General features: G+C 28.4%; 1 protein-coding gene across 2 annotated transcripts in view; it reads right to left on the reverse strand.

Moving 5' to 3' along the window:
- The window catches only part of LOC136087837 (proline-rich transmembrane protein 1-like), a 37,558-nt gene that overhangs the window by 9,631 nt on the left and 15,288 nt on the right, over positions 1-12,639 (reverse strand). The window contains exon 3 of one of the 2 annotated variants that reach the window (XM_065811424.1): positions 968-1,205. The exons of the other annotated variant lie outside the window; for it this stretch is intronic. Within the exon in view, the coding sequence (XP_065667496.1) occupies positions 1,194-1,205 (12 nt within the window). The 3' untranslated portion in view covers positions 968-1,193. Of the gene's footprint in view, positions 1-967; positions 1,206-12,639 lie in introns of those variants that run through there. 2 annotated transcript variants of the gene reach the window in all.

The following is a 12,639-nucleotide window of genomic DNA, read 5'->3' on the forward strand; positions in this document are numbered from 1 at the left end:
TACACCAGCTTCAAGTTTTGATAAGTATCAAGCATGTGTTGAGCGTTGCATAAACAGTACCGAGATAGAATTGAAGCAGTTTTTAAGGCCAGAAATCAATCGTATGTTAAGAAATCGAAGCAGTGCAACACTTCAAAACTTGGCGGAAAAATATTAGTATTACCGAAAAAAATGTGATCGAGTTTCTGATACAAAAAGATAAAGAAAAAGCAACAAAGGAAGCCGTGAAAGTTGCTAAACTTAACGCAAAGTGTAGACTCTATGTCAAGTACTCAAATGCCTGAGCATAACAATGCTGAGCAACCTCAGCAAAACAATAATGAAGAACAAAGTACCAGCAGCCAAACGTTTAAAAGTTGCAAAATGTAAAAAGTATAGAATACTGTTACACACAGAAATGTTGCAATGCGAGAATTCGATGTGTCGGGAACGGTTGTGCAAAGAAACATATTTACCACAGAAATATGTAGTTGGAACTAAGTTTTTTTGTTGCAAAAAATGTAAAAACTTTAATATAGTTTCTTAAATATAAGTTGTGTTAGTAAAAATAATTTGTAATAAAAAAATGTAAAATTTAAAAAAGTTAAAATTTAAAAAATTAAATGTTTTCACTTGTGTGTGGTTTTATCAGAATGTCGCCTAAAATCGCACAAATTTTTTTTCTTTACATTTAATATTTTCAATAATTTTTTTAACATATATTTATATTATCTTATGTAGTTTTTTTTAACCTATCTAATAAAAAAAATAAAAAACAAAAATGAAAAATAAAAAAGTTATTTAATTTTTATTGATAAGTGTGCGTTTTGACGCGGTTTTACTCTATATACTATTGTATTTTTTCATTTTTGTACTTTCAAAATTACTTTCCAAAAAAAACCTTGCCTCATCAAAATTAAAATCAAGATCAAGAAACATTAATTGGTTTAATCCTCCGTTTTCGCAAAATGTAAAAACCAACAACGCAAAAAATTTTCTAAATCTAATTAAAAAGCATTTTCAAAAAACACATAAGTTTCACTATAGTCTTCCTATAGTCATCAATAATTCACACAACAAAAAAATATTATCTAATGTTTCCAACATAATTGTTCCAACGTGTGACTGCCGGCAATCTTCAGAATGTCCCTTGCAGTGTATGTGTCTTAGTAAAAATACAACTTCCGTCATCAATGTCACCGCAGGATATACTGCTAGTATAAGCGCTAATTCGACATTGTTTAAAAATATAATTTAAGGCGACATACAATTTTTTTTTTTAATTTTTAAATACATATTTAAGATAAATAATATAAAAATAACATGTGTAATATCTTATATCATGAATTTATACATGTTTGATCTCTAAAATCCTAAAACTTAGTAAAATTGCAGCCTTTAACTTGCAATATACACACAAATATACACAAACGTCGCCTTAATTGCTATTTTTTTCATTTTATTGAAATACGGATCTAAACTTAGTGCTTATTTTCCTCTAATAATATATAATAAAACTATCGTTCATAGATTAAAAACATGGCAATTAGGTGTCATGTTTGCTATAAAATGTGCAAAGCGCGGGCAAGTCAATGATTTAAAATAAAAACTAAAGGTGGCGCAGTTTTGTCGCCTTTAATTATAAGACAACTTTCTTGTGCAATTTTTTATCCTATGTGTTGACTTAACCGGCACGAATATATATATATATATATATATATATATATATATATATATATATATATATATATATATATATATATATATATATATATATATATATATATATATTTCTTTCCAGATTTTTTCTAAAATGTCCGATCTAAACATATTTGGGGCGGACAATGTCCGTTCAAATTTTTAAAATATAAATTTTACGGTTTTACAGAACCGAGTTACTGGTTTTTGCATTTAATCTGGTGGTTTTTTGCACGAATCTGGTGGTTTTTTTCATTTAATCTGGCGGTTTTTCTTTATCATGATAAATACTTGTGCTTTTATTTCTTCATTTAATTTAACTTCCTTATATTTGTATATAAACTCGTTTTTTCTTTAATTTTTCAAAACTCTAAAATTAATAACACACAAAGACAATACTCAGAAATTAATGTTGAAGTAAGAAATTTGATCATTAATCTTGTAATTAAAGAAGGGAAAAGTGTAAAAGAAGTATTGAAACTCGTGCATTGAAGTGAGACTTAAATACGACGCCTAGTCTATCGATATATATCAACAGTTAATATCAATCCTGGTATTAGAGGTGATTTTCGACAGTCAGGTTGTATTGAGGAAATAAGAAATAAACTACATTAGATAAATGGAGATAACAGAAACTATAATCTACAGGAGATAAAGGTAGAATTGGGAATTGATGTTAACGTCTCTATATTATGGCAATCGTTAAAAAAGTTGAATCATACATATAAAATTTAAAGACCCATTAGTGAAAAACACAATACTGCAGAGGTAAATGAAGAAAGGTAACATATATTTCATAGTATTTAAACTTGAAATTGCATCAACGTTACAAAAATATCATTTATTTTGATGAAAGTCTGTTCAATCTCTATATGATAAGAATACAGTCTACAGGATACAGTCTCTGAGGAATGACCGCAAATCAAAGAGTATTGTCATCAAGAGGCCGTAACATAGCCATGATATTAGCATTAAAATGTTTAAACATAGTCCACAGTGAAGCAATAATTAGCGTAGGGGTGACAGCAGATATCTTTAAAGGATTCTTAAATACACTTAAAAGTATTTTGGAGGAGGAAAAAATGTTTACCATGGTGATGGACAACGTTAACTTTCATCATTCATTATCAGATTTTTATGATAGTTATCCCTATGATATTCGTTTTTTACCCCGATACTTACCTTTTCTAAACCTTTGTGAAGAGACATTCTCGAAAATTAAGAGTACTACAAGAGGACAAATAGCTCTAATCGAAATAACAATTAGCTCTAAACGAAATAAACAAATAGCTCTAATCGAAAAAAAACAACAGTTTATTAGATCTTTCAAACTTTGTGAGACACTGTGAATCTTTTCTTACGCATTGTGTTTATACTATTATTACTATTATTACATGGCCTACTTAAATACACGGCCTTCTATTCTGCTTAAATCGAAAAAAAATAGAAGGCCAGTTAAAAAAACGTATATTCCATTATATGGACAAACTTTCTCAAAATATTTTAAATATTGCGCTATAAATGTTAAGTAAGTATATCTGGAACAGAATAAAAATTTTCGCCTTAAATTAATTGACATCTCTACTAAACTTCAACAACTTTTTATTGTTATTTGTGGCTACTTTTTAATTATTAATAATAATAATGGTTTATAAATGCTGTGTTGTCGGTTGTACCTCAAATTATAATTGTGGTGAAGTAATACCAGTCTTTGGTTTTCCAAAAGATGATGACTTGAGAAAGTTATGGGTTAGAATTGTAAATAGAAATTGTTGGACTGTCACTAAATCATCTGTGATCTGCTTAAAAATTTTGATGAAAGTTTAGTACACAAAGAAGCATCAGAAAAATGATTTCGTTTGTTGTATAATTTGAAGCCTGTTCCTACAATATACCCGGTCAGCATTGCAACAGCTTCACTTCCAGCTATGTTTATACCAAAAAAATCACTAAATAAAAGAATTTTTCAAGAAGATGAATATCAGAAGTTTTTATCAAATGATATTATTGAAGATCTTAATTCTCTTACAGTTGCTGATTCACCAACAGGATATTCATTTTCCAAATTCGATGATTGTGTCGAGTTCCATAAAATTATTCAAAATGAACTACACATACCTGAAGTTGCTAAATGTATTCATATTGACAAAAATCTTCATGTCACACTTTTTTACAAAAACCTTCCAGTTTCTTTGCCACCTTGGCTCAGAGTAACCCATCAATGTATGTTAAAGAGAAGGAGTATGCTGGAAAACTTCGATTCACATTTTAGCATTGAAAAAGAAAAGTTGTCTTCCATTCCTGAGGAACTTAAAAGTCGTTAAATAAAAAAAAAATCAAATTTATTCTTCAAATATGCTTCAATTTGCCTTGATGTTGCGTTACACATCATTGCAAACTTATCATTTACTGCTGAAGGAATTCCCTCTTCCATCTATATCACTGTTAGGCAAACTTAAAGCAGGTGAAATTGATTCTATGAAAGTTTTGAAATTGTTACATGAAAATGGGAGCTTATCAAATGATCTTATAATAATTTTTGATGAAATGTATTTGCAAAAATGTGCAGAATATTCTGGTGGAGATGTAATTGGGATTAGTGAAGAAAATGAATGTTATAGAAGCATTGTTTCTTTCATGGTAGTTGGTATAAAAGAAAATACCACTTGTGTCATCAAAGCAATTCCAATTATAAAATTAAACAGTGATCGGTTGAAAAATGAAATTCTCAGCTTGATTTAATCTTTAATAAAATATAGTTTTAATGTTCGAGGTATTGTTTGTGACTATCATGCTTCAAATGTTTCCTCTTTTAAAAAATTGCTTGATGCACATGGTAAAAAACCAGATGATATGTTTATTAATGTACAATCACAAAAAATTTACCTTTTCTTTGACACAGTGCATCAGATTAAAAACATTCGAAACAACTTATTAAATAAAAAAAGGTATATTTTTCCAGAATTTAATTTTTCAGCTTTTAAAGATGAAATTGACGTTGAACCAGGAGAAATATCGTGGAAAATATTTTATGATTTATTAGAAAAGGACAGTCTATTGGATGCAAGTTTGAAAAAAGCACCAAAAATAAATAGCAAAGTTGTCCATCCTGGAAACTACAAGCAAAATGTCACTGAAACTACAGCAGCAGCAATAAAATCATATTTTCCCAACCGTTTAGATATTGCATCTTTCCTAACTCTTTTTAATAAATGGTGGACAATTACAAATTCAAAAAATCAGTTTTCTAATAATTGTCTTGGAAATGCTGCTATTATTAATGATAAAAAACCTGAGTTTTTTCGAGCTTTCGCTGAATGGTTAAATAAATGGAAAAACACAAAAATCCCAAATTTTGAGAAATATACATTATCTCCTCAAACATCATCAGCGCTACAAAGAACTTTATTATGTCAAGCTTCTTTAATAGAAGATCTATTGGAAGATAATTATAAATTTATATTGACTGCTCGTTTTCAAAGTGATGCGTTAGAAAGAAGATTTGGACAATACCACCAAATGAGTGGTGGCAGGTTTCTTGTCAGTTTGAAAGATGTTATCTATAGTGAGAAGATAATCCAAATAAAAAGTTTAATAAAGGAAGGAATTAAAATATTTGAAAATGATATTAATGATGATCAAGATACACAACATGCTAGATCCTTGATGGATCAGATCAAAGAAAGAGATTATGACTGTGTGATTTTATCAGATGATTCGCGTTAAGTTGCTACTTATATTGCTGGTTTTATTGCCAAAAAACTGATTAAGAAGTTTAAAATGTGTTGCAAGTTGCTTTGTAGTCAACATTGTCAACAGGAGTCGAATGACTATAGTTATTTAAATAAATTGTCCAGAGGTGGGCTAACAACTCCATCACTAGCCCTTTTAGAATATGTCTGTGATAGTTTTGCTATGTTAGATCATGTATTTGATGTTATTTATCGCTCTCAAATGCAACACCGTAAAGCAGCAAAGTTAGTTCTTGGCAGTAGAGAAACTTACCAACCATTTTTATGTTCAAATCACCAAAATTGTGGAAAGAAAATTATACACACTGTTATTTCAAATATTTATTTTAATAACATCAGAAAGAGAGTCAGTGATTCTATCGTTGCAGATAACATTGTTGCCTTTAAAAAAAGACAGAGAAAAAAATAAGAATCTTTTGTTTCACATTTTTAAACAGTTTGTGTAAAAAATTTTTAAATACTTTTAAAGCTTACTTTCGAGAATTTGTATATTCTTATTTCTTGTACAGTCCTTGAATATCTTAAAAATTCTACTGACAAATATAACCCATGTCTTTTTATAATCATTTAAGTAATATATAATTATGAAGGTTAATAAATGTTGTGTTGTTTTCAATAAAAATAATTATTAATCATGATTACTATTTATTACTGAAAAGAAACCTAAAAAAAAGCCTAAAATTTTAGAAAGTTTAGTGAAGTATAGTATTCTTCAATTAAGTCAACGCAAAATTTTTTATCCTGTGCCAGATTTACTTAATTGAAATTATAGCTCACTTACTTGAAAATATAGCTCACTTGAAATTATAGCTCACTTACTTGAAAATATAGCTCAATAATTAAAATATTTTGAGAAAGATTGTCCATCCGACAAAATATGCGTTTTTTTAACTGGCCTTTTATTTTTTTCCGGTTTAAGCAGAATAGAAGGCCGTGTATGGCCATGATTATTATTATTATTACTCAATGCTATTTGGATTATACTATTTGTTACGCATCTAAATTTATATTTAACTGGAATATGTAGAATATTTTTTATTACAAATCATTTAAGCGATTCATAACATGCATTATAAAATTGATATAAATTTTAAAACCACGAAATTTAATGCAAAAAACCGCCATACTAAATGCAAAAGATCGGTATATCCAATGGAAATCATTGTCATGTTATACAGTTTATTTTAACGTTAGTCTAGTGAAGTTATAGTTTCTTTATTTTATTTTACAAAATAAAGAAACTACAACTTATTAAAATTATATTTTTCATTATAATTAACAATATTTCATCGCAGATTTTTGTTTTTTAATAAAGGAGTATTTAATACTGTATGTTTTTTTAAATTTTCACGCTGTTACAGACAACGCTTTTTATTTTTTTTATTTTCAATTTGACAACAGCTATTTTGATGTTTTAACAATTTAAATGCAATAAAAAAATTCGTTATATTACGAATAACTTTTATTCATTGATCTTTTTTAAAGTTTTTATTTTATGCGAAGGCTTTCTATAAAATCAAAAAATATTTAAAATGATCGTTTAAAATAAACGCATTAAGTGCAAATTAAATTAATTTAATTTTTTAGTGGGTATGTATTTTTTATGATCCACGTCTTTAAATAAATATTTTAAAAGATTATTTTTACAAAGAATTACGATTTTGAAAAATCTTCGTCATTTTTTTAAACAATTTTTTTTTGTTACTTTTTGAAAAAAATGTTTATACGACTTAAAAATGTGATATTTTTTTGTTCACAATAATTTAATTTCACTTTTCAATTATTTAAAAAAAAAATTGGTCATTTATTAAACTATAAATAGAAGTAATTTATAAGGGCGTTTTGCGTAACTTTAATTAAACGTTTTAAAAGTTAAGTTTAACAGTAATTTTTTTTAAATCAAAAACATAAGAAAAAGTAATTTTAACTCTACTTTTTTTATTTTTGTTTTAAAGCCGATTTTTTTTTTCTTTTTGCGCAAGAATTGTTTTGCTTATTCTTTAGTTTTTTCAAGTTTTTTTCTAGATAAAGTTTAGCTTAACGTTTCTTTTTTTAGCGCATTTTTGAAAAGTTTATGACATCCAAACATCAAAACAGTAATGTTTTAAAGTTTCAAGTTGTAAACAAAAAAAATCATTTGCGTGGTCAGCAATAGCGTTTGATCGCACGCCATTTCTGTCCAAGCTTTATTTTGTAGAATTTAATTCCCGTCGGTCAAAATGTCTAATTACTTTTTAAATTGATCGGACAATCTAAGGTTTTAGCCGGACAATGTCCGATGTCCGACTGTTAAATTGAGGCCATATATATATATATATATATATATATATATATATATATATATATATATATATATATATATATATATATATATATATATATATATATATATATATATATATATATATATATGAAGACCTCAGTGGAAAAACCGGCGTTGTCACATTTAAAAAGTATTGAGCAAGTATTTGTTGATCATTAATAAATGTCTTTATTTAAAGCAAAGAGAAAAAAATTTTTGTATAAAAAATTACAAAATGTTTTGTTTTGAATAAATTTTAAATAAAATAATTATAATATAAATTTTTTTAAATTGCTTAGTTTCATTTGCTTTAAATAAAGACTTTTATTAATGATTAATAAATACTTTCTCAATACTTTTTAAATGTGACAACGCCGGTTTTTTCCACTGAGGTCTTCATATATAAATATATATATATATATATATATATATATATATATACATACATACATACATACATACATACATACATACATACATACATACATACATACAGTGAACACTCTATATAAGCAACTCATTTGAACCAATTTCAATAAAAAAGTTTCGTATTGGGAAAAGTTACTTAGAGGGAAAAAAAGAAGCATAATAATACTTACCGTCTGGAAAATATTTTTACTTATACAGAACAGTTGAACTAAAACAAATGCTTTTAGAGAAGTTGCTTATAAAGAGCGTTCACTGTATATATATATACATATATACATACATACATACATACATATATATATATATATATATATATATATATATATATATATATATATATATATATATATATATATATATATATATACATATATACATACATACATACATACATACATATATATATATATATATATATATATATATATATATATATATATATATATATATATATGTATATATATGTATATATATGTATATATATGTATATATATGTATATATATGTATATATATGTATATATATGTATATATATGTATATATATGTATGTATATGTATATATATATATATATATATATATATATATATATATATATATATATATATATATATGTGTGTGTGTGTGTGGATATATATACAGGGCCGTACCGAGCCAATTTTGAGCTTCGGGCAAAAAAAGAAAATTGCGCCCCCCCCTCCCCCAAAAAAGAAGAAAATTAAACGAAAAAAATGATTTATTGATCACACAATTTATCACATCAAGTTTTAAGTAAAATTTGTTATTAAGGTTGTACAAACTTTAGTTCAATGTCACTTTTCTGGCTTTTCTTGAGGCAAATTCACTAATGACATCATCAAAATCAATGTTGTTTGCCACTTCATTTCAATTGAAATTATAGCCAAACTAGACAAACGTTCTTGGCCCATTGTCATATAGTTTTTTATGAGCTTAAGTTTACTGAAACTTCTCTCACACGTAGCAACTGTGACTGGTATGGTGAAGAAGATGCGAATAGCAATTGCAGTGTTGGGATAAGCATCGGTCAAAGAATGTTTATGAATGAGCTGCAAAATATCGATCGGGCTAGATTTTTCAAAGTTGTCCATCATTGCGCCAGCTTGATATTTAAAGCTTGCCATTTCTGACTGGAAATCGGAAGAATCTAAATCTGCCTTGTAAATTTGAGATAAATTTGCAGCTTTTTTCTTGAGTTCATCCACTGAACTTTTAGAGAGTGAATGCCCACCGAGGAAGTCAAAATCAGAGGACATAGCCTCAAACCGCCACTCAATTTGTGTAATAATGCTGTCAAACACAAGGTTGCACTGAGATCCGAATTCTATTTCTGCTGTGAGAAGGTGAGAGTCATCTTCAGCTTCATAAAATGTCATCCGCTTCACTTTGTGCTTCCTCTTGATTGGAAAGCCACCATCAATTCTGCTCTGGTTAGTTTTTTCTGTGGCATCTTTGATAATGTTGTCCACCCCAACATCTCAAAGAATGAATGGAAGCCTTCAATCCTTTCATTTTTTTTGCGGCAATGTCAATTGAAAAAAAAGTTTTTGACTGAAGCAGTTTGTTTTCCCGGTCAATTAGAGAAAGAATTTGACACCAGAAATCCAACAAACACAAAAAACTGAAATCAATTTGAATGAGAAGTTCTTTTGCACTTCTAACTGTGACAGCATTTGTCATGGGATTGTGGATAATGGATTCCAAAACTTGAAGAACGTCTTTGATTTGTCTGTGCAATGGTGTGATTGCTTTTTTTTTGGCAGACCATCTTGTGTCACTGTTTCCCTTTAATGAGATGGTCAACATTTTCATCAGTTTTTCCCATCTTGAGGTGGAGCTTGAAAAAAAGTAAAAGATGGCTTGAACCTTTCCAAAAAACGTAATCATGAGTGAGGAAACCTCAGCAGCATGAACACCAACACGATTTAAAGTGTGAGCTGCGCATGGAAAAAATCTTGCTGACTCATTAAGAGAATGGATGTGAGCTTTGACGCCGAAGTATTTTCCAGACATATTGGCTCCATTGTCATAGCCTTGGCTCAGGCAATCGGAAATGTTTAGACCATCCTTCTCCAATTTTTCAGTTATCTCTGTTGCTAGACCTGTTGTTGCTAGACCTTTTCCGGTTTTTTGGTGAAATTCAATGAAGTCCACAAAGCTTTCCTTAATTGTGCAGGTTTCATCACTGATGTGGACATACCTGATGATCTAAGTCATCTGCTCTTTGTGAAAGGCATCTGGAGTGCAGTCAAACAGAACAGAGTAGTATTTAGCTTCTTTGATGTTTGATAAAATTTTGTTCCTGACTTTCTGCCCAAGTAACTCAATCAGCTCATTTTGAATTCAAGGAATAAGTAGAATGTTGTAGTTTTTTTTGCTTTAACGGACGCAATGTGTTCAGCCACTAAAGGATAATAATGGCTAATCAACTCAATTAAGCTCAGAAAAATGCCACTGTTTTGTTGACCGATGTCTTCTATTTTTCCCAGAAGGGCAAGATTGTTCTTCGCACAGAACAAAATTGCATCAACAATCACTTTCAAGATGTCTCTCCACTGATAACTCTCTGCAGATCAGAATCCAGGGTCTTTCCTTCCTTGATTTTTTTCAAGAGTTTTCCAATCAGAATAGCATCTTTGGTGTTCATTGCTGTTTTCATGCTCAGGAATTCTTGGGTTTAGTTTTTTCCAGTCACAAAACCCTTTGGAAATTTCTGAGAAATTGTTGGTTTTTGTTGTTGAAAATAACAAACATCAAAAACAAAATAAATAATCTTTTTTGTTGCTGTACTGCTGAACAAACTTTTCACCATTGGGATGAATTTTTTCATACCATTTTGAGCTGAAGTGTCGCATTCTGTTGTCAAAATCACACAGCGTGATTGGGAAAAATTCTCTTCTGTCTTGCTCTAGCCCATGCTTAATCAAAAAGCATCTTGTTTTGTCCGTTATTTTAGGCCATGCTGTTGGATCCCTGTGTTGAAACTATTCTTCCGAAGCCACTGGAATTTTTGAGATTTCTGAATGAAGTTCATCCTTGTCCATTTCAGCTGGACCTGAAATCAGTTGTGCAAAATTCTTCTTGACTTTGGCTGATGAAATTCCAATTAATTCCAAATGATGATCTGAACTTAAGTCAATTATAGGATCTGTTGAATTGTCATTAACTTCAATACAAATACCCTCTGAAATAATTTGTTTTTCCACTGAGTTCGTTACCAACCACTTTTTGAAACAGTTTTGTAGTTTCTTGTCACTTTCTTGGCGCTGTTATTTTTTCTTCTTAAATTCAGCACCAGATAATTTTTTGGTTTGATTCATAATGTTCAAAAGTTATCAAAGGTATGTTAGTGTTAAAGGGAGCTCTTTTGTTCAGTAAATGAGCTTTAATATTTAGGAGTTTGTGTCAAGAGGCAGAATTTTAATTAATTTTCTTATCAACAGCAGCGACGCCGTGAAAATTTGTTTCATAAACTGATTATTGCTCCTCAGGTCGCAGCCTGGCCAGCCCCGCCCTTGGTACGGCCCTGTATATATACATGTATATATACATATATATATACATATATATATACATATATATATACATATATATATACATATATATATACATATATATATACATATATATATACATATATATATACATACATATATATACATATATATATATATACATATATATATATACATATATATATATACATATATATATATACATATATATATATACATATATATATATACATATATATATACATATATATATACATTTATATATATACACATATATATTGGAAAGAGTGGGGCACCATGAAACATTGTAATTGTGGAGGCATCATAAGAGTTGTGACAACCACTTTCATATAGTGAAACAGTTACTACTAGAGCTATGTTTTGAAATATAATATCATTTGACATCAAATGATATAATTTTTCTGCATGGGGTCGAAATTTGCGTTTTTTTGATGACAAAGTAATTTATTATTTTTTAAAGCTCATAAGTTTTAAAGTGTCTTATTCAATGTGTCTATCATTAAGTGACATTATTTTGTAAACTATAATCCATAAGCTTTTTACTTCATTGAACAAAATCATTAAAAATACAAGTTGATATTAAAAAATAAAGCAATGGTTTTCTTTTAGCAGATATGGAGTAACTTGATACAGCATTTGCCTTAAAACTGTAGAATAGTATTCCATTGTGTCATAAATAATTTTAAAAATCATTTATTTTAATATTTATAGTTAATTTTAAAAAGATTTATGTAAACATAAAAACAGGAGATCCCATTTCAATACAAAGCCATTATTGACGCTTAAGAATGACACTTAAAATGATATATTATCTGGTCTTCTGAAATGTGGTTTGGACCATTGGATGCATTATTTGGGTTATAAATATTAATTTATTTATATTTCAAATAAAAATCTTTTCTCTATGTTTTATTCTTTTTATTTACT

The sequence above is a fragment of the Hydra vulgaris genome, chromosome 12 (genome assembly GCF_038396675.1).
Source record: "Hydra vulgaris chromosome 12, alternate assembly HydraT2T_AEP".
NCBI classification, from domain to species: Eukaryota; Metazoa; Cnidaria; class Hydrozoa; order Anthoathecata; family Hydridae; genus Hydra; species Hydra vulgaris.